The 23,197-nt window shown below is 37.0% G+C and overlaps 1 protein-coding gene across 12 annotated transcripts in view; it reads right to left on the bottom strand.

Moving 5' to 3' along the window:
* KMT2E (lysine methyltransferase 2E (inactive)) overlaps positions 1 to 23,197 on the bottom strand; it is a 55,666-nt gene that overhangs the window by 13,271 nt on the left and 19,198 nt on the right. For 4 of the 12 annotated variants that reach the window (XM_087935525.1, XM_087935527.1, XM_026701585.2 and 1 more), the window contains 12 exons: positions 22,933 to 23,105; positions 21,793 to 21,831; positions 19,928 to 20,140; positions 16,033 to 16,163; positions 13,391 to 13,508; positions 11,414 to 11,523; positions 10,423 to 10,669; positions 7,490 to 7,552; positions 7,279 to 7,377; positions 2,167 to 2,331; positions 1,224 to 1,532; positions 426 to 680 (listed from right to left, as the gene is read on the bottom strand). In XM_087935525.1, coding sequence (XP_087791651.1) covers positions 426 to 680; positions 1,224 to 1,532; positions 2,167 to 2,331; positions 7,279 to 7,377; positions 7,490 to 7,552; positions 10,423 to 10,669; positions 11,414 to 11,523; positions 13,391 to 13,508; positions 16,033 to 16,163; positions 19,928 to 20,140; positions 21,793 to 21,831; positions 22,933 to 23,105 — 1,922 coding nt within the window. Of the gene's footprint in view, positions 1 to 425; positions 681 to 1,223; positions 1,533 to 2,166; positions 2,332 to 7,278; positions 7,378 to 7,489; positions 7,553 to 10,422; positions 10,670 to 11,413; positions 11,524 to 13,390; positions 13,509 to 16,032; positions 16,164 to 16,704; positions 16,817 to 19,927; positions 20,141 to 21,792; positions 21,832 to 22,932; positions 23,106 to 23,197 lie in introns of those variants that run through there. The other 8 variants (XM_087935528.1, XM_087935529.1, XM_026701609.2 and 5 more) reach the window with 4 other exon arrangements.

Raw genomic sequence — 23,197 nt, 5'->3', positions numbered from 1 at the left:
CAAAATTTGAATCCTACCCCTGAATCTCACCTTATACAAACATTGTTTTTAAGCTACTGTCATTATAAAAACAAAATATGAATTATCTGTACGTCGAAAATAGGGAACAACATAAATGTAATCAGCTTGGCAAAATAACAAAGGCCTTCGCCCAATGGTGGAATGACAACTGATTCAATGATGCCACCGAAAAACAATTTCATTGGGAATCCCTCGCCACTTCCTAATCCAGAAAACTGATTTATCAATTTTGGGGGGATGTTCTATATAACCCTAGGGCAGAGGCCTCCAAACTTGGCAACTTTAAGACTTGTGGACGTCAACTCCTAGCTATAGCTGGCTGGAAAATTCTGGAAATTGAAGTCCACAAGACTTAAAGTTGCCAAGTTTGGAGGCCTCTGCCCTAGGCTATCAGGTAATATTACCTTCTTACAGGAACCCAGGATGCTTTCCATCGGTTCTTTTCTCCGCCGTTTTTCAGAAAGGAAGGGCGATGTAAAACGGATATAGTGCTTCGGAGTCGTATATACATGTGGGCTGAAAGTGAGGCCTGGTAAAGAATTCAGCTGGGTCGCCAAGACCTCTGGGTCGGTGGTTATGCGCAGAGGCTTTTCCGAGAGGTTTTCCATTGGCTTCCCCGGCTTCTCATTCTTCTCGCTTAACCACTCACTCACCAAGTGCTGAAACAGAAAAAATCAGCAGAGCCCTTACTCTGGCGTTCCGATGAACATGAGAGAGAGGGAGGGAGGGAGGGAGGGAGAGAGAGGGAGAGAGAAAAGACAGACAGGTAGTCCTTGACTACCCTGGTTTGTTTAGTGACCGTTCGAAGCTACCAGCGGTGCTGTAAAAGGTGATTCATACTTTTCCCACAGTTAAGTCTATTGTGACCCCATGGTCATGTCATCAAAACCCGGGTGCTTGGCAGCTGCCTCATATTTATGACAGTTGCAGAGTCTCGGGGTCACGTGATCCCCTTTTGTGACTTTCTGACAAAGACAACAGGGTAAGCCAGATTCACTTAAACAACCGGGTTACTAACTTAACAACTGCCATGGTTCATTGTGGGCAAGAAAGATCGCAAAATGGGGAGAAATTCACTAATGATTCTCGCTTAGCAACAGAAATGTTTGAGTTCAGTTGTAGTTGTAAGTCAAGGACTTAAACTGCATTAGCTACTTTTTCCTTCTCATCTCAGACAGAGCAGCAATGAGTGTCCCATGTACCTTTTTTGTTTTTGGGTATTTAGTGGGGCATTTATTAAGTGCTGGGGCTTCAGGTTCAGGAACGATTACAGCCACGGGTGTCTCGGCTTCTGGCTCAACGGAAAGCACGGTGGCTTCCGGTTCGTTGTGCTGTGAAATCACTTCCACATCTGGAGAGGATGGCTGGATATCCGAACACATGCTGACGGTCCTGTGCCTTCGTCGCTGCTGCCCAATATGCGTCCTATTCCGGGAAAAGCTTTTCCTCTGTTTTGTCCTGTTGACTTTGGCAGGGGTTGGCTTGGTGGCAGTCTCCTCTTTTGCTGGTTCCTGAACATTACACATCATCCAGAAAGTTACATAATTTACACGCCTTTCATCAACTTTGCGCGTTTCCCCAAACTGGGGAAAAATACATGAAGGATAAAAACACATGTTTGGCAGTACCACTCGTACATCTTATTTAGGATCATTTTAGCGTTTCTGTGTGCCTTGGCAGTATCTTTTTTTTCTTTTGGTATTTGGTTAAGAAAAATGGCAACTTTCTAATTCATCTTTCCCTAAATGTAAATATATTTGCACTGATTACTATGAACTCTAGGACTGCATCCACGTACAATTCCAAATCTCAAAATTCACTTTCTTAAGCAAACATTAAAGCATTGTAAAAGTTGGTGAACTAGAATGAAACAACCAGTTTGATGACTGGATGACAGAGGCTCAGGCCTTCACTGAAGTCACAGAGACTCCTGTGTGACTTGGGTTGGCCACTCTGTCTTAGCCCAGCCCATCTCACTATATTGCTGCCTAGATAGAGCAGAGACACACAAATGTATTGCCCCAAGAAGTGTGGGATAGGAACAGAGCAATGAAGAAAAAACACTGCATGACTCTATGCAAAAAGCATCAAAAACAGGTAAGATAATTTCCGGAGATAATCATTTAATAAAACGCAGGCATCTACCTGAACAAATTCCGTCTCGTTGATGATCTGGGTATCCCTGCATTCTGATTTTATTTCTGTTTTAGCTGTACTGATTCTTTCCAAAGCTTGTTCTCTTCTTTTTTCTCTTTTTTCTAACCTGGCAAAAGCTTGAAGGATGGCTTCCATCTTGCGTTCTTCTCTGGTCTGAAGAATTTAATAACACAGATGCTTAAACAACTTATGCGTTAAGTGACTTAAAATACACACAAAAAGGGTATTCGAAGTACTCTTGACAGGTCAACTCATAAAATCAATTTTATAGAATCTACATTTTGTTCCATAGTAATGGTATGGCATTTATATTTTGAAACCTGGTATATAGGTGCATGTATCTGCAGTATTTACTAATAACGTATTGAAAGTTTCAAGTGATGGGGACCCAGTATGGATTAGAATTAAATGAACAGTTATTTAATTTTAGAGTTAAAGTAAAGTAATTTAATAAGAGATTTTTTTTCTACATGAATAAATCCATATATTATTTTTAAATGGACTGGTATTTCACAAATACAGTATGTAAAATATTATAATCTATGAATAGTAAACATGTTATCTCCCATCTTAGTATTCTCTATCATAAATGAGGTCAGATTATGTATGCATCAATATCTGAGCAACTTTCTACAGTGCTTTTACAATGACTAGGATTTAAACTTCTTAGAACACAAAAAAACATTCGCTCCTTTATTTGAGGTATACAATTAGCCCTCATCAGTTCAAACAAATCATTACATTAAGGTGATCGCTTATGGCGATGGTATTTATTATAGATGTCACAAGCACACAAATTAACTCACCAAACACCTGCGTTTATGAATATTATTCTGATTCATTTTTTTCAGAGATAAATAAGCTAGTGCTGAGCTACTGAGATTTTTCAACTTGGCATGCCTCTGGGGAAGTGACAATAACCATTTCATTGTGGTCAGGGACCACACACAGAAATTGTTGAGTGGTGAGTGAAACTTGAACAAGGGAATTGTGAGGTTTTATACTGATGGGAGCACATGAGATCTGTACACCTCCAGGTAAGTTTCCAACAACACATTTCCTCTTTTCTGTGGAAATCAAAGCCCTATCAACCTCAGATAGAAATTACATGTGGTCCTCAACTTACAAGTTAATTTAGTGACCGTTCGAAGTTACGACGACTGAAAAAAGTGACTTATGATCGTTTTTGACATTTATAATCATCGTAGCATCCCTGTGGCACAGGATCAAAATTCGGACGCTTGGAAACTGCCTCATATTTATGACGGTTGCAGTGTCCCAGGATCATACGATCTCCTTTTGCGACTTTCTGACAAGCAAAGTCAATGAGGAAAGCTGGATTCACTTGACAACTTAACAATTACAGGGATTCACTTAATAATGGTGGCAAGAAAAGCTGGAAACGAAGCAAAACTCACTAGCAAAACAACTAGCAACAGAAATTTTGGACTTAAAATTTGTGGTCTACCTGTACCTTAATGCTCATTTCCCTTCATCTCAACAACCAGTCTGAACTGTGCCTTGTTTTTCTTTATTGCCAGCAAGTATCCACCACACACCATTCCCTCAGTTGCCAATAATCCAGACAGCTGGAACAACCGGAGTTATGACCAGAATAGATAACTCTGCCTCCACTATGGTTCCAGAGTGAGCCCAGCCTTCAATGGCTACCTTAAACCATTTGACTTCATGTATAGCATTGTCATAGGGTTCGTGACAGCAGCCATTGAGGATTCTATGAAAGATAACACAATACCATTATTTGGACTACTATTTACCCTTTCGGTCTTCTGATATATCTGTTTCATACACACAATAAAAATATCCTCTAGAAATAATACTTGGATCACTGTTGATGGCAACAGGATGTTCAAAGTTTTCTATACATCATCACTGTAGATCTCCTAGCCTCCATTTTGACAACTCTGGGCAAATACCTGTAAGATAAAGTTTTCCACCACTGTTGCCACAGAATATATAGATCTGAAAATGCTTTCCGAAGATTCTAGCATGTGTATTGTTTCATACATACTTGAATGCAACTTAGATATTAATTTGATTCAAGTGCCAATAGTACCCAAACGGCCATACATAGTCAGCTTCTACCGTTAATATGGATTTTACAACGCTAGAAAATGTTCAGCTATTTTTTTTATTAAAATCTACTTTAAAAATTGGCTGAAAACTGCAGTCTTGGAGGGACTGGAAATATCTTCCTATTGGTTGACAGGATTATGACATCACTTCTGAATTTCCCCAGCAACTGCAGATACACACGCACAGGAGCAGCTTCTGTTTTTACTCTTCGTCTGCCTGTTTTGATAGTTCTGCTGTTACCTATCAGGCATCAAAATCTTCTAAGATTCTTAAGGTGAGCAAGTTGATTTTTCAGATAGGAGGAAGTCTTTCCAGCTACTGCTCTCAGAACTTTCGGTTTCTTTATCTTCCATCTTTCCTAATTAGTTTATTGTCCATCACTTTTTTCCAGCTTGCTTACAAAACCTGGTCTAGGAATTGCAGATTTTTTGAGAAGGGAAAAGATGCAGGACTGGGGGGAAAAGTTACTGGATTTATTGGGGGAGAATCCAATTTGTTGGTTGCTTTCCATGGCCATAAGATTTCTCCTTGCAGATAAACAAGCCGAGTAAGAGCATAAGTAGAGTTACTTATAGTAAAGCGTGAGAAGCATAGCGAAAGCCAATGTTTGTTAAAAAAAGGTGCAAGATAACATCTTTTATTTGATGGCTTCAACTCAGCTGGTAGTGGGGGGGGGGGAGGGGGAGCCAAAGTTCAAAAGAGTTACCACCCAAACTTGACATGATGCTTTAATTTAGTACTTCTCTCACTCACCTCTGCTGAAGAAATGCCATCTATTTTGTCCTCTTTATATTTCAATTGTAAGAGCATGGAAGGAAAGTGCATTTGCTATGCCCTACACACTCCTAAGTTTCTATAAACAATGAAAGATACTTCTTTCATGAGTGAAATCAAACATTCAAAGATGAAGATCTTAAAAGTTCTTTTCTAGCCCTCTTTCTCCTGCAATTGCCTTACAGCCGATCATGCCAAATGGAAGTTTACTCATCTGTACTCTCATGCCACTGAGAACAGTGGTGGTCACAGTTTCTTCTGCCCAAGGGCTTAATTTATTACATGAACAGGAGCAATATCTATGCACAGGTTTCCTTTCTCACATATATATACACATGCAGGATTCTGTACTTACTTTTCGAAACGATCTCGCAGCCCAAAGCAGATGGAATTCCATAAGCTGTTTTGGGCCTCTTTCAATAAATACAGGTAGCCCTTGACTTATGACCACAATGGAGACCCACATTTCTGTTGTTAAGAAAGTTTTGCCCCATTTTATGACCTTACTTGCCACAGTGGTAGTGAATCACTGCAGGCTTCCCCTTGATTTTGCTTGTCAGAAGATTGCAAAAGGGGATCTTCATATGACCCTGGGACACTGCAACTGGTTTAAGTACATGCCAGTTGCCAAGCCTCTGAATTTTGATCACGTGACCGTGGGGATGCTGCAATCACACACAAGTCACTTTTTTCAGTGTCTTTTTTTGAACAGTCACTAAATGAACTGTTGTAGGTCGAGACTACTTGTATTTATTTCCTAGATGCATTATACAGTGGAGAAAACAGGAATATTTCCCTATTTTCAGGTTAGGATAACTTGAGATGGAAACAAACAAAAAAATACAATAACCCAGTAGACGATGTTTCAATGTTTGTTTCTCTCCTTTAAGGAAAACTGCACAATGAATAGAAATGAAGGGAGATACAAAATGCAACTGGAACTGATCTTTCAGACAAGAAGCAAAAGGTATAAGGACCAGACAGCAACAAAGTCATAGACTATGAGTTAGCAATAGGTTCTTAATGATAATTTAGTGCATATAGAGAAGCTGAGGGCTACAGTACTGGAATATTGAATATATTCACATTTTAAATAGAAAGGGAAAGAAAACAGTTAAAACAAGAATGCTTTAGCTACTGAACAGAAAGAGGAAGATTACTAGTATGCCAAAGCAAATACTAAAACTAGAGAGCAACTGGAAAGGAAGTGCAGGGGTCAAGATTTTAAGATCATTATGACAGATAACATTATTTCCTGAAAAGATAGGCGGAAGAGGGTAAAAGGTTTGGCTAGAAACTCAATATTTAAAATAGAAGGAACATCTTTAAGCAGAAAAGCACTAAGTATTATGTAGAGTAGCTTTAGGGAAAAACCCTGTTATAATGATTAAGGATTAATTAATTTTGTGAGAATGTAAACCAAGAAAAATAGGAGATATATACACCAGGCTTTGTAATAAGAGGCCAAGAAAGAAGATGAAAATAGTTTTTAAAAATACCTCCTACTTTTATTTATATAGATCAGTACAAAATAGATTAATATGTAATTAAGTAGCTATCACATGGAATAAATTATTTTAAGTCCATTTTAATCTTTAAATGAAGACGCTTAAAAAACTGCTTCAATTTTACTCCATCACTATTAAAATATTCTTTTTCTCATTTTCAGAGTTCTTCCTAAATACATGTCTCTTGTTAAAATCTAAGTTGTTCAGGCTATCTTCAAAGTTCTGTATTTCACTAAATGTTTTAATATTCAGCATGTTTGTTCAACATATTAAAAGACAAATATCTGGTATCTCATGTACAAGGACTACTGTTGTCATAATGATATTTGTTTTCTATTATTGTTAGAAATATATTCATAACTAGTTTTGAAAACAGAGGGCTCTTTATCATCATGGCCAAACAAGATAGGTTAAAATAATAAAAATCAAAATATAGAAAGTATTTCAGAGGATGACAGTGCATCAGATACAGGAAATAATTCAGCAAAACAAATCCTTGAGAAAATATGCCCAACTTTTTTCAAAAATTACGGAAGCTCCCAAAAAATCAGAAACACATACACACACATAGGTTTATATAGAATTAGCACATATCAGGAGCAGATTTCAAATATTCTCAAATGCTAAATACCTAGGAGAGGCAGCAATGATTAGCATGGGAAGAGCAACTGTCATTCATCTTTAGTGACAGCTTTAAGCGGCTACTAGCTTCCCAACTTACCATCTTCCTTTTCCTTTCTGCAATCTGCTCCTCTGATTCCATTTCTACTTCATTGCTAATAGGAGTTTTTTCTTCTATATCATCAATAAAATCTGGCTCCTGAAAGATGGAAATGACTGCTTTTACAGAAGCTACTATTGCTGCTGCTGCTACTGCTACTGCTGCTGGTATAACCTAGGGAACTCTACGATGCAATCCTATACACACTTACCTGGGAGTAAGTCCCACTGAAATCATTAGGACTTGCTTCTGAGTAGACAGGAATAAGATTGCACTGTAAAAAAAAATCTCACGTCACAGCTAATGCAGGAGAGGATCTAACATGAAGAACCTGCAACTCATTTAATAGCCCACTAAATTAATAACCTAGATCAAAGGTATCTTCCTAAGGTCCAAAAGTATCTTTGATATATTTGCACACCAAAACAGCAAAGTAAGATTTACTTTAAAAACTTCAGCATCTCAAGCTATGTTATTTTAGTAAGTATTTTAACTCGAATGTGTAAAATATTTCATTTTGTTTAGATTAATTTGAAAGCTAATAATATGCATCAAAACTTTGTTAAAGTATTAGTTGACCAACTTCATATGCTTCCAATTGTTTTACTAACAGTGCAATCCTATGCATTTTTCCTACCCCACTAAGTACAACGGACTTTCTCCCAGATAAACATTTACAAGGTTTAGCATTGGTATGTGTACAAAATTATCTAATGAGGAATTTCTGACAAACTGCATTTAATAGGGTATCATATTTATAGCTATTTTTAATTGTATTAAACATAATAATTCATATCATTTCTGCTACCCTGAAAAACCTCAGAGCTAATTTATATATCTACAAAAAAAATTTTTAAGAGTATACATATTGGATATAGTTAAGAAACTAATAATGACACGTTAACATTATGTATCATCCATCAGTTTTCTAGCAACTGAAGTTAAAATTTATAGTTGCCAAAATAAAATAAAAGCAAAGCATAGTACACCTGTCGGCATATTTTCACTCTCAACCAGTGTGCTTTATCTGCATTACAATTCCTACCAAAACTGGGAGGGCAAACTCTATTCCTTTACATGTTCATTTTTATCTTGTTTAGAACATATTCAATTAGTGCCATTTACATCAAAAAGGATTGCTGAGATGCTTTGGGCTTACGTGCAGGAATCCCAAGTGCTTTCCTACATTTTCTTTAAAAAAATAATTAAAAAAAACCTCCAGAGCCACTTGCCTGCCTTCCAATTAGGTTAGTAATTGGCTTAATATTTTAACCTCATTGGTCTGGTTTCTAGTGGGTTTGAGCGACACACAGCAGTGATGCTCATATGTGCATACACACAGGTTTTTTTAAATCACAAAACACCATGTGGATGTCTGAGAGGCATTTAACAAGTACTATGTGTCATGGTAGAAAAAGGAGAAAAGGACCATTTTTTTTCCATATGTGATTTGTCTTTACTAGAAGAGTAAGCTGAATACACTGTTGCTATAGATCAGTGTTTGTAGGAATCACATGCTGTACCATGCGGTCGACAACAACTTGCTGCAGCCAACTTGCCGCGGGACAAGAGTTACACTAATATCAAAGTAACAGTGGAATAGAATCACTGAAGAAAAGATGGCAAAGGAGGGACAGAATGAAAGGTGAAGGACAAAATTTTAAATATTTTTTAAAAATTATTTTAAATAATTAAATTGAATGGGTGAATTGTCCCACAGCAAGTTGCCCTGTAGTGAGTTGGCCATGGTGGGTTGGCCCCACAGAGAGTTGTCCTGTTCCATGCACCATGTGCAGCTGGCAGAAAGGCAAACAACAGCCTGGGAGATTTGGATGTGCACCCTCAAAGGCAGCAAATACAAAATAAGTAACACAATAGCTTGCTTCACACTGACATTCTCTTTCAGTGTGACCCTGGCCATGCTCACATGTAAGCTAGAACTAGAATTCTAGCTCACCATGAAAAAAAGGGCTTGGACCTGGATCTGTTCCATCAAATCTGGCTCCTTCAAACAGCAGCCAGCAGGTCAGCACCTGTCAGGAATAAACCGAGCATGCCCATAGGCTCCCATCGTTAGCAGCTGCTCAACCAGCCCAAAGTTTTGCAAGTTACTTGTGCTGGAGCTCTTGGGCTTGCTGCACCCACAAAATGAGGACTGTAAGTCCCAAACCAGGGAGACAAGAAACCAGGCTTTTTACTCCTGGTTCATTTTAGCCACCAGTAAAAATTAGTGAAGGAGCTGTGTGCATAGGCAGGAGTTAACTCCCAGTATATCCAGTTTCTTCATAATTCTGACTTAAGGGTTTTGTTTTGCTCAAAGCAGCACTGCTTTTGTTTCCTGAGAAAATTGTGTATGTGTGTATTAGTAACTATTATCAGGCATGCTGAAACAAGTTCTCTCCTGTTTTTCTAATCAGCAAGTAAGAATCAATTTACCATTAAAAAAAGCCAAATAACACGACTGACGATTCTAATTGCAATAAACAAAAGTAAATACAGTATAATCTGTTTATAAATAATTACAGCTCCTACCAGCTTCGTCCTCTGAACAGTTAAATATCCTTCACAAAAACTATTAAGTCCTGGACTCTGGTTTTCAATCTCAGCCTTCATTTCAAATTGGTATGGTGATTATGTACATGTCAAAAAATTATTTAAAATATTAAGGCAGATTCCGGATTAAGTGGGTAAATCTGTAAAACTCCCTTGCATTAAAATAATCTCTACATATCTGTAAATTCTTATCTTGAATAAAAGTTGAAAGTTAACCCCATAGAGGATGATCGTGATAATTCAAGGCACAGCATGATATCCTTACATCAGTGATCTGCAAAAGCATTCAAAACCAACTCTTGTTGTATACTGATGGAATTCAACAAGAATAGTAGTTGATGAAGGTTGAAGAAATCAGCAAGGATTTAAATTCGTATCTTTATTTTAGAAAAGGCACCAGAATTCTTTCTAGGTTCAGGATCCAAGCAAAAAAGCGACAGTTCTTAACCCACTCTGTAGCCTACCAAGTCCCATTTTTGTGAGATACATGGTCATATACCATAAATATGGTACCCCAAAAATAAACAACGCCCCCTAGCCTTTGCTGAAATTTTCTATGTGAGAAGATTAGCAACAGAACAGAATAAATACCTGATTATTTGAGATCGACAAGCGAAGGGGAGAAAGTTTTCTCTGTCGGTTTTCTGGAAACTTGGTTTTGCCTGCTGCTACTTCACAATCCAACGTGATGTTCTGGTTTTGAGTTTCCTTCTCCTTTTTCCCCTTTTTCCTTCTGGTTTCATATCCTGTGTTTATATTTTCGGTAGGCTCAGAGGGACGCTTCAACACTGGGCATTCTGGGTTTTCTTTGAGGCAAGCACAGTCCACTTTGTATTTGCTTGTTTTAAAACAAAGGAAAATTAACATAAGAAAAGCTTGTGGCTATGATTAGATTTTCTAGGAAACACACAAATGGAAGCCTAACTCCTTTTACAACTACTCAAATTGAACACTATTATATTAAGCAGACTAGCAACTTTAATGAAAGTTATGATCAGCTCAAATCAATCCACTACAGGATATTCACTCATGGGCATGGACTATGATAGATCACACTGGTCAAATACAAGTTGATTGACTAGCCCATCCAACTGATTTCTGTGCCTGAAGGCAGAACCTTGGCTTCCCTGTTCCTTGTCTAGCTTATTATAACCATTACACGCCAGTTCTCTCATAATTACTAAAAGACAATCAAATTGGTATTTTAAATCCTAATTTAGATTCAGTGAAACTTTCACTGTATGGCCAAAAAGATGAGGATGAAAAAAGATCAGTATGTCTCCAGTGACCAAACGTTTTTGGATTTATGTTATCAACATTACTATGCTCAGGTGTTCAGTGGCTACATCATTTTGTGATATGGTATGTGAGCTGTCGGAGAAAGCATCTGGAGATTTCACAGTTTTATTGCTAACTCTAATACTGGTATCTAGATTACAGCCTAATGATGCAAATTATACCAGACATTTTTCACTTACGTATGAGTCTGCATTTAATTCCTAGATTATGACAATACACAACTAAAAAAACATTGATGATTGGGAATATGTTAGCAGCATCTCTGAAGCTCAGCATTACTTACCAATTTCCATAATCAAAATCGAAAGCTATCGTTATTTCTGTTCCCTTTGGAATGTCCTGGGTGGAATAGATATACAGGTGAATAGTTCCATCTTCGATGGCGTGTCTAACCTAGATTGGAAAAAAACAGTATTTAAACACAACGTATTTTATGTGTTTAAAATATAGATTTGTTCCAAATAAATACTTTTATCTTCTTCTTATTGCTTTGGTAAAATCCTCTGTTCCAAAAGAGGTGAGAACAGTAGTGATAAGTTCATTTGAAATCATTAACAAAATAAATATAGTCTGTTCGTAATATATATACCTCATAGCATTATAAAGAACTCTTATATTCCACGTTCAATGGTTCAAAAATTCCATTAATTTCAGTTGGCTAGCAAGCGGCGAAGGAAACTTCTCAGTTGGGGCCTGTCAAGAATGCATGAGCCACAACTTTTCATTTGGAATTGGTTATTTAAAAAACCAATTTAGCTAGCATCATTATTTAGGAAAGATTTATATTCATAAAAAGGAGTGTTCCAGTTATTAGGTTTGAAATAGTACAATATTAATTTTAAAATCAAGCAAATTCCAGCAGCTTTGTCAACCTTCCTTTAGTTACAAACACAAAAACACAATACCTTGGGGGAAAAAATAAACAATTTCTTGGAAATGAATGTTGTATATTTTACACATTTCTGTGCTTTTTTTCCAGCCATTAATTTTAAACAAACTTTTGCATCTCAGACGTTCACATGTGAGGGAAGAGAAAATGGTGCAATATTTTTGTTTAACGTATCTTGGAAGAGTTCTCAAATTGCTATAACAAATAGGTCCTATTATATCCTAATTCTTTGCCTGCATGAAGGTTTGCATAAACAGGACACAAATGAATTTAGTTTCATTTCTAGAATTTCTTCTGAAACACTAGTCCAAATTTTAATACAGGCTTCCATATCCTACAAATGCAGTTAAATGAAAAGTTAATTTTATTCAAGAATTTGTTATCTAAAATGCAGCACCAATGGAAAATGTGAAAAAGATTCCTAAATCAAGAAGCGTAAGGAAGCAAACAAACTCAATTTTTTATAGTTTTTTCATTTACAATTTCTACTACCATTTTAAGGAATTAACTAGTGCAAAATGTTTCCTGAAATTTCACATCCTGATTTTTAAGGCCATTTTCTACCCTTATTTTCTCCATAATACAATCAAAAGTCTACATCTTTTCTTCCCTTCCTGCCTTCCTTTCCTTCCTTTCTTCCTCCTTCCCTCTCTTTTACCACTAATATATATTAAGAATTATTATCACACCGCATATGCCAGACATTAATGCTCATTAATACAAAAATGTCCTTTCCATATTCATCCGTGAATGCTGATTGTCAATACATAACTATCACCATACTCATATTCTCAATGTCATTCCTTCTGATTGTTTCTTTTCCAGGGGCATCTGCCAGGGATGAGGAGTTATATATGTGATGAGAACATTTTAATGTCATGATATTCCTAACCTCAAGGTGGCTTCTACTGCACACCTATGCAAGTACTACTTTACAAGTACAGATACGCTCTTTGCTCAGAATAGTTCCCTGCATCTGATAAAGTGAATGGCACTATACTGCATCTGCAGTCTTGAAAAATTCCCAAAACTCTAATTTTGCTGCATTAGATTCATAACTAACCCGAACCCTTGGTTTTAGAATTTGGGGGCTGGATAATATTCCCTTCCCTTCTATAATACTTATAAAATAATGTACTAGCTTTAGTGGTCTAATTACAGCGCAGCCCTAGCATAGTTATACAATACATATTCCTTGCTTCATTTTATAATAAGCATAAGGTTCTGCAACTTGAGCTTACATTCCCTGAAATGTTTAAAACTGGAAAATATTTTACTTCCTGGAAAACAGCTACACACAGCTGGGTCACATTAAGATTGGCTTTTTGAGCAAAGCTTTATTAGGTCACATTTATCATAATAAAAGCCTACCTCAGCATTAGGTGTACAAGAACGTCTGATAAACCGAGCTTCATTCCCAAAGGTTCGTGCATCCACACACATTTCTAGCCCATGAAATTTAGAATAGAACAGAACAAAGGGGTATGGCCTAAAAAAAAAATAAACATTCCGTCACAGGAAAAATATTTTAAAGTACAGCTAAAAGTTACTTTTTCAAATGTGTAGAAAACCTAGTACCATGGAGAAAATATGTTGCAAAGTTTACATAAGCTTTTGAAACTTTGGGGTGGGAGCTTCACTGCAACTTTTTATTTATTACTTCAGAGCTAGGATCAAAGTGGGACTTTTCTGGCATGCTGAAACAACTCACTCATTTATTAACAGCCAAGCAGTTACTAAAATAATTATACAGTTGTTAGCAGTACATGCGGTCGTCGACTTTACAACAGTTTGTTTAGTGACCATTTGAAGTTATAATGGCTATTTCTCACACTTATGACCATTGCATGATCATATGATCAAAATTCAGACGCTTGGCAACTGACTCACACTTATGACCATTGCATGATCATGTGATCAAAATTCAGACGCTTGGCAACTGACTCACATTTATGACCATTGCAGTGTCCCGGGTCACATGATTCCCTTTTGCCACCTTCTGACAAGAAAAGTCAATGGGAAAGCCCGATTCACTTAACAACTGGGTTACTAACTTTAAGAATTGCAGTGTTTCGCTTAACAAATATGGCAAGAAAAGCCGTAAAATGGGGCAAAACACACTTAACAAATTTCTCACTTAGCAACATAAATTTTGGGCTCAATTGTGGTTGTAGGTTGAGGACTACCTGGACTGTCCAGAAAAGAATTAAAAAGAATTCTATTCGTCATGCTTGCATTTTCTCTGTCTTCTTCCAAGATTACAATCTGTGATGAGGAGCACTAGAGGCAGAAGATCAGTTGGTATCAATGTCTCTTCAGCACAGGCGGGGGGGTCAAACTGGTGGCCCACAGCCTGGATGAGTCACACGCAGGCCACGCCCACCCCAGCTCCGCGAAGGAAAAACATCGCGAAACATCATGTGATGGCAACCTGACGCCTACACCGTGCTTTAGCACATATACAATGTGACTTGGAAAGTAGTTTTTAAACAACTTCATGATACATTTTATACTATAAGAGCTGAATTTAATTCCTGATAACTTTGGGGCGCATACATACAGACTTCTTAACAAGGTACTTATAATATGAGGTTGTTTGCCACCTCTTTTTTGGGGGGTGGGGGGGTGTTTTTCTTAAAGTCTCAATTTTTAAAAAGTCAAATGTTAACTTACGTCCTGAGGCTTCATAAGATAGTAAACTTAAAAAGCAGTGTCGTGAGATAATAGTTTCGATTCATATCAGCATCAAGAAAATCGGCACGATCCTGCTTTACCTGCCCTTCAGTTGCTATTATTGAGACTAAGATTTTTTATTTTTTTTATTTTAGATCAGATTCACTGACAACTTTCCTGGGCATTCTAGGGCTATTTTGATCTGGGCAGAAGGTGGGCATCTTAACTTAACTGCCCTGTTTTCCAAAAGGCAATGAAGCCAAGTAGTTCCTCAGAGCTTTTAATGAATGAGACAGTTGCACATTTAGATGCTGGCTTATGAAGTGAGTTTAAGGTTTTGTGATTTTGTTATCGTTTTTATGCTTCCATTTTTTTCAGGTGCCAGGAATCCTTGTGAAATCAGTATATATAAATGCTGTAAATAAAATATTTTAAGAATGTTGGAGGGAGGGAGGGAGGGAGAGCTGCTTCGGTATCTATAGATGGGTGAGGGTTTTTTTTTAAAAAAAAATCAAAGTGCAGATTTTGTATGTCTGCTTTCCAGCTTAGCTTCCAATCATTCCGTTAAGACATTTTTGAATAAAACCAAACTATAAACTTAAACAGAGAAAGGAAACGGCTACTGTTTATTTGTTCAGCATGCTTAATGAGAATGAAAAAAAAATTTTTCTTGACAAAGAAACGGAGAAAGAGGGAAAAAATAAGATGTCAGACAAATGCAAGCATCTCAAAGAAAACACTCATATGCTAAATTTGTGTCAGAATTATAATACTGACCATGTCAATCCTTGTGATTATCACTGCTAATTAATTTAATCTAGGAGAAAGGTATTGAGATCTATTCAGGCAATGTATAACATCTGCTGTAATGTCTATTCTTTGAAGTTGACTAGTTCTTTCATGAGGAGGAGGTTTAATTTTACTTTGCTAACCTAATAACTATCTAGATGCAGTTTTTAACTTTTCATTTGCCAGGCAAAATGCGGAGAATCAAAGTCAGTCAAAACAAGCAACTTCAAATGATGGAACCACACTGAGGCATAGCGATAAAAATATTGAAATGAGTGACAAAGGTTTAAAAGGCTGCAGGAGATAAAATTGTATATACAAAGTAGAAATGAGAAGGAACAACACTGTCTAATTATTACCAAAGTGAATGACAATAGCTACTGAGTTTTCAAAAGAAAATGTGACTAAGATGCAAGGCAAAGACCAGATAAAAAAAGTATTTAATTTGCTTGACAACTGTAATATGTTTAATGGGGGGGGGGGGGGGGGAGGAGAAAGAGTAACTAAAGAAGGTTAAAGAGAATAACTAAAGGAGGTTTAGAAAAAAGTACCTCTTAAAGAAATATCCATTAGCTTCAAATTGTTCCCTCAGCATGAATTTTCCACGATATTCAATAATAAGTGCATCTGGAGGCAAGTCTTTGGCAGCTTTTAAAATTTTCTTATTTTTTTGAATATAGCTCTAAAAGGAGAAAAGAAAAATTTAAGAATCTTATTAACTGGCACACTGATACAGATATAATGTACCCTTTAACAGAACAGCTTGGTAATTTTAAATGTGTTTTCTTTTTTAAAAAAGTTAATTGATTTTATTCCTGGAAGGACTTTGATTATCATATTTACACAAACATCTTAATTTACATATTGGAAAGGACAACAATTTGAATGCATGTATCAATTCTATAAAACTGAAAATCAAGACAAACTTTTCAAAATAGGTGGGGGGCAGCTCTTCCCTTACAGATGCTTCACTCCATCTTATTAAAAGGCCAGAATTGAGGTGGCAGAAGGAATGAAAACACATGAAATATGCAGTCTCTTACATTTGCTAACCAGAGCAAAAGGACAGGTGCCAAATATTTCAACATTTCAACAAAAATGCCAACATGCGGATTCTTAGGTAAAGGGGATGTCTTCTGCATTTGGATAGCCTTAGGGTGGGAATATGCCTTTCTAAGAAAAAGTCTTACTGTACTCTGACACAACAACTAAGGAACTCACACCTCTTGTAATTGTGTCACTTCTGATCAAAAGAGAATTGGCCTATATCTAGGCGAAGGTCTCTGCAAGCAGGGACATTCCTCCAAGGGGTGCGTCACGTGCGCCATGCTGATGCTAGAGAGAAAGAAGCAAAGATGCTTCTTATTACAAGAGCTGAGAATGTAACTTTTCCTTTTATTGTTTAGTCTCTACCGACATTAAATTTATCAAATAGCTTGCAGATCCCTTCCATAGGTCGCATGACACGTAGTTTTGATGGCATAATGTTGCACTCTTTATTTTCTCATCAAGGAGCATTTTACTTGGCATTAGGAGGGAAATACTTTTGGAAGTACCAAGCTAATCTACCTTCAAATATATCTGATATATTTGAAGGTAGAAATATTTGAAGGTAGATTAGCTTGGTACTTCCAAAAGTGTGTACAAATCAAATGGTTAGCACCTTCCTGGCCATTTATAATCAATCACATACAATAAACTGGACAAAACATTAAGTACTATACCCATTCCAATATGCTATTGAAGCATACTAACATATTGTGCATGTACTGTTTCAGCCAGGAAAAATGGCAAGTCTGTTTATAGCCATGTCAATACAGATTAGTTCCAATGTATTGGTTGGTTGTTTTGAAATTACCATTGTTGCTATCCAAATGATGGGGACTTTCCAGGACTACATGGCTATCTGTTTATATTTATGATAACTCTCTTAAAATGCATTACATATCACAATTTTGATTATCCCTGAAATATGCCACTATGAAATAGGAGAACATTCAGAAAATCAACCGAGATTTGTAAGAACGCTCCTATGTATTGCTTCTACTCTGAACAAAACAGTTTGATAACCCTTCTAAGTCAGTGGCAATTTTGGGCAATGATGATCCCCCCAGAAATTATAGCAACACAGAGGAAGTAACGTGCATTCCAAAGGAGACAAGTTTCTGTCATTGCAATTTTTCTGTTACACTGAGTCTATTGTTTTGTGGAAACAGAGGCCTGCATACACGACCAGAGCCAATAATTGGGATGTGCAAAATATTCTGTGCACAACAGCTGGTTTTAGATAGTTGTGTCTGAACCAAAACATGCCCATTTGGGCTGATTTGTTCCATGGACGGGGGAAAACTGGTGCATGTTCTATTCCAGATAGAAAGGGTTAGGAAGAAGACTTGAGAAAATCGATATTCGGAAGCTTGGTGGCAGAAGTAGTGTACTAGGACCCCCACTGTGTTGATAGGAGGAGAAAAAATGCTGGGAAAATCAAGGGAGCAGGTAAGACAGCTATGATGGGACAGGAGCAGTAGGGGTAACTGAAAGGATCAGAGATTCAGAAAATCAGGGATTTAGTAGGCCAGTGGGATGTGTGTTATGTTAGATGTTGTGGACGGTCAGTCCCCCCCCCACCCTCTAGATTTTGCCAAAACCTGGAACAACCTAAGCAATTCAGGTCTGGGTTTGATTCTGCCAAACCATGACTGATCTGAAACAATTCAGCAAAACCTTTGGAATGCAAATGTTTGTCCCAAGTTCAAAACATTTAGCATGGAAGCTAAAATCTACATAATAACTTTTGGGCCAAACTTTGTTTAAAATATTTTATAAATTATCTTTTGTTACAATCTGTTAAGTAAACATTATTTTTCAATACTTAAATACGGGTTTATTGTCCATATGACCCCATTGCACCACTGAAAAATAAGCTTCTAGCTTTCAATTATTTTTCAGTTCTACTAGTGAAAGAGATTGGAAAATGCTAAGGTACCTTTGTTTTGATCAATGGTGTTTAAAACTACTGGTATATGAAATTGAAATGACTGTAAAATGAATACAGCAGCAAAAAGTTTTTGAAGAATGCTTTAATTAAACATAGGATTGCTCACTTTTGGTCTCATTCTTTTAAATTTAAGACTATGTATGTGTTTTTCATATTCATGCTTTATACCGTGAGCTACTCAGTGTCAAGAAGAACACAACTTCTAAATCAAATAAATAAAATGTGAGAAACAAATGTTTCATCTATAAAAATGTCATTTTCCATATTTATATATATTGATTTCTTGATTAACAGCTGACAGACCAGGCATGTTAATGCTCAGCCTTGGGTGGCTGAAATGTTATTTGTCTCTCTGAAATTGAGATGGACACACAGATACTTTTGAATTGTCCTATCTCTCACCTTGGAAGATGGAGTTAATATTCTCTAATTACAAATTGTCTGGACCAATTACAACAGACAATTGTGTGCCTCACTTTAAATCAAGACTGGGAAGTTTCTGTGCCAAAGAAATGGCAGGCAGAAATTCCTGGATCTCAAGATAACATAAGCCAAATGAGGTATTATCATGGATATTTTACATTTTAATATTACTTCAGTGGATCCATAAATTCTCCAATAAATAACTAAAGTGTTTTCAAGTACATGTACACATGTAATAGTATACATGCAAATTGTTTGCTTCCATCCCCATTTCATTATTTTCATTATCAATATTAATCATAAAATATATAATCAGAATACAGATTGAGAGCTTCACTGAGGTTTATAATGGAAATGAAGACAGTGCAAGCTTCATTTTGTAACAGAATCTTGTTACATTTCTTGCTAGTTCTTTCTTTTATATCAAAGAAGCATCTATTTTCTCCAAGTTATGTTGAACTGTTCGTAATATTAAAGGAAAACATTTGTGAATGGGATGCCCCAAAGCTGACAGTGAGTCATAGGCTGACCAGACTCACAATTTCTTCTCCAACAACCTGTGCATGACACAAAATGACTGCCAGCTACTGATAGTGTCTCAATGATTTAATTCTCCATTTTACTCAGTATTTTTCTACTTCCAAGTTAGAGATAGGACTATTCAGTTTTGTAGCTTGTAATAGTTCTGTGGATAATTAGAATATAATCTTCCATAAAATGGTGAACACTTTATTAATGTTCATATACCTTAAAAGATTGATTTGTAGTGTTATTATTTATTGTACTCTATAAATAAATGGTAATGTATTTATTGTGATAATTGAAAGTCATGACTGGACACTGTTTCCCACCAATAGCTCGCTATTTTAGAAAGTAAATAAATACATGACAGATAAATAAACAAATAAATAAATGACTGCTCATAAGGAAGGGGGAAGTCACACCTTCAATACTATATGTATAAAAAAATGCAAAAATTTAATACTATGTTACATTAAAAGTTCCTTCAATATGCATTCATATACCTCTACTGGAGGTTTGAAGATTGAGTTGCTGGTGACCACCTCTTTTTTTTCATCTCCATTTCCTAATCTCAAAACTATTCGCTGGGCCTCTCTCTGAACACCTTCACTGTATTGATTGTTGTTTGCTTCTTCGTATCGATCCATCCATGCCTTGATTTTAGTTTCCCACCCAAAATTTGAAATATCAGAAGGATCAATCTCTGGAGCCGAGCCCTAAGTGAAAATATAAACATAAAATTAGTGTGTTTTCAGAGCCAGCTGACTCAAAACATCTGTGAAAAACATAATTACCTAATTCGTGCACAAGATGTATGAAACTTAGAGCAACTTTTCTACAAAATTAAGGTTCAATGATATGGTCTCTTGACATTCACCATACCTTCCCCTGGAGTTTCAATCAAATCCTGCTCCTGCGCCTCATCTTTAACTGAAATAAAAACCTCAAAGTTAAGATATTCTTCGCTTTCCTAGGTTTTTTGTCAGTCTGCCTGTTCACGGGTTCTTAATCCCACGAAACCCAACTGTTTTAACTTATGGAAGCAACACTGTCAATGCTACATTATTCAGGTGATCAGTGCTAATGGTCCAGTACAATTGTACACAAATGACAGCATTTCTGTACTTGCCAAAATACAGACATTTCTATTAGATTAATAGCAATAGTGCTTAGACTTATATACCGCTTCATAATGCTTTACAGCTGTCACTAAGCGGTTTAGAGTCAGCATATTGCCCTCAACTACCTGAGGCCTCGTTTTACCAACCTCGGAAGGACGGAAAGCTGAGTCAACCTCGAGCTGGTCAGGATTGAACTCCTGGCTGTGGGCAGAGTTAGCTTTCAATACTGTAGTCTAAGCACTGTGTCTGCATGGCTTAGATAGCAACAGCACTTAGACTTATATATTGCTTCATAATGCTTTCCAGGCCTCTGTAAGCGGTTGACAGAGTCAGCATATCATCCCCAACAATCCGGGTCCTCATTTTACCGACTTCAGAAGGACAGAAGGCTGAGTCAACCTTGAGCCGGTCAGTGAGCAGTGAGTTAGCCTTTCATACTGCATTCTAACCACTGTGCCACCGTAGCTCTTTAATTAAGATCTGGGGACATTTTTTAATTGTGGTTCTAGTCTTTCTTAAAGAAGAGGTGCAGTGCTAGTATCTCCTATTTGCTTGTTTGAATGTGGTCTGTTTTCCCTCCCATCACATTTCTTTGTGTCCCCTTCAACAATAGAGTGTTTACATGAACTTTGCTGTGAGAGGAATTCCAAAGGTATTTATCAACTCACAGAATTGGAATGGGCCTAAACATTTTTTTAATAGGCTCTTTCTTGGCTCTGGAAATCCTTTTCTCAGCAACCTACCTCATTCCATCTCTACAAGTGTTCTGCCTTCAGAAATACAAAGCTGCCTTTGAAAGTATGTGCTATAGATGAAGCTGTCATCTTACAGCTATCCTATATTTGGCATCTGGCAGATATGTGGACGTCAAATCCTCAAATTCCCCAGGCAGCCTGCGCAGTATTAAGAAGACTGGGAATGGAGTCCACACTATGGTGAATATTAGTTTATTAGCTGTCCTTCAAGTTACTGGAGCAGCTTAGTTGCATTACAGATAATATGCATACATCTCTGTGGGTTTTTTGTGTTACATAGCCTTTACATCGCATGTATTTTTTAATAGTGTTAATGTTTTATGAACATTTGATGCTATTGGCCACCTTAGGCATTAGTTTTAGAAATATGAAGGTATAAAGATTTTAAACAGTATAAAACATAGCTTGACAACCAACCCTCTGGTACCCATTAACCAATGAGCAAAAGAGTATAGTGAAATAAATAGCAACAAAAACATAAACATGTTTTACCTTAACTCTTGAAGATTTTCTAGAACCTTCACGGAAAGCCTGGAAAAAAAAATCACATCAGCATACAAGATTAAGCATAAATATTTTCTGAACGATGATTCGTCTTGCTTGAAAGACAAATTCCTTCTGTGGCCCTATAAAATGCAGATAAAATTCTCCTTATGTTTTGCTGGTAGTAGAATATAATTATTCTATGTGTTGAAGCCCAATGTGAGTTCCACCAAGTAGTGGGGATGTATATAGAAATTAGAGTACAGTAAGAGGCTGTAATTTCATAAGGCAGTATTATTTCCTGGCTAATATTTTCCTCTGCCAATTTCACCCGATCTCAGGACCACCGTCTCTCTATGCTATTTCTGTCACCTTTATATCAACCGGTTCCAATACTGACTAGTTCTTGTTATTAACACCCCTTTTTGGAATAAAGTGAGGAGATCCTTCAAACTTTTTAAAATTTCCTCCGCCTCTTTAATGTCCTATTTCTAAATATCAGAGATTATACTGTGGATACTACAGTGTCTAAGAACATCAACCTTTCTGGAGCAGGCATTCCTGGCTCCTTTTTAAAGAGGTGCTGGTGCATCCCATCCTTAAGAAACCATTGCTGGATTCCACTGTCCTGAACAATTTTCATCCAATCTCCCTCATACAGAAGCTGGGGTGTTGCAACCCCAGAGAAAATGGAATATCCAATGTGAGTTCCACCAAGTAGTGGGGATGTATATAGAAATTAGAGTACAGTAAGAGGCTATAATTTCATAAGGCAGTATTATTTCCTGGCTAATCTTTTCAGTCAGGTTTCAGATCCACATATGGGACCAAAACAATGGAAGGATGGAGATGGTGCACCCATCCTTGCTCTTCTTGACCTCTTGGTAGTCCTTCCAATACCATGGGTATTCTTTTGTGCTAACCTAAGGAGTTTGGGGGGAGGGTGTCGCACAGTTGTGTGCTGGCTGACCTCCTTCCCGCAAGGCCAGTCCCAATTGGTGTTGATAGGGAGTGAGAAGTCCAGCTTATGGCCTCTGCTGTGTGGTTGCTACAGGGCTCTCTCGGCTTCATTTGCATGAAACCACCTTCGTGAAGGCGATAGGAATTTTAAGATTTATAAATAAAAATCAGCATTAGATTTTAGCTTACTTTTTTACATTTTGTGATGGTTTGCTCTTTCTCTCCACTTTTTTTTCTTTTCTTATCTGTGACCTTTGTAACTCGTGTAGCAGTTAGCGTAATTGTAGTTGGTGTATGTTGAAAAGCAGTATATAATTCTACAGGAACTTCATCACCACTTTCTGTTGCACTGGTATCCCCATCTTTAAAATACAAATGAAATAGGAAATTATCTCACAGTGCTAAACTATTCCATGAATTAAAGTCATTGATTGTTTAAACTACTAACTGTATA

Source organism: Pseudonaja textilis, chromosome 5, assembly GCF_049901715.1.
Source record: "Pseudonaja textilis isolate UNSWEBS1 chromosome 5, rPseTex1.2, whole genome shotgun sequence".
Taxonomy (NCBI): domain Eukaryota; kingdom Metazoa; phylum Chordata; class Lepidosauria; order Squamata; family Elapidae; genus Pseudonaja; species Pseudonaja textilis.
The sequence above is the reverse complement of the archived record's forward strand: the minus strand, read 5'-3'. Positions and strand labels throughout refer to the sequence as shown.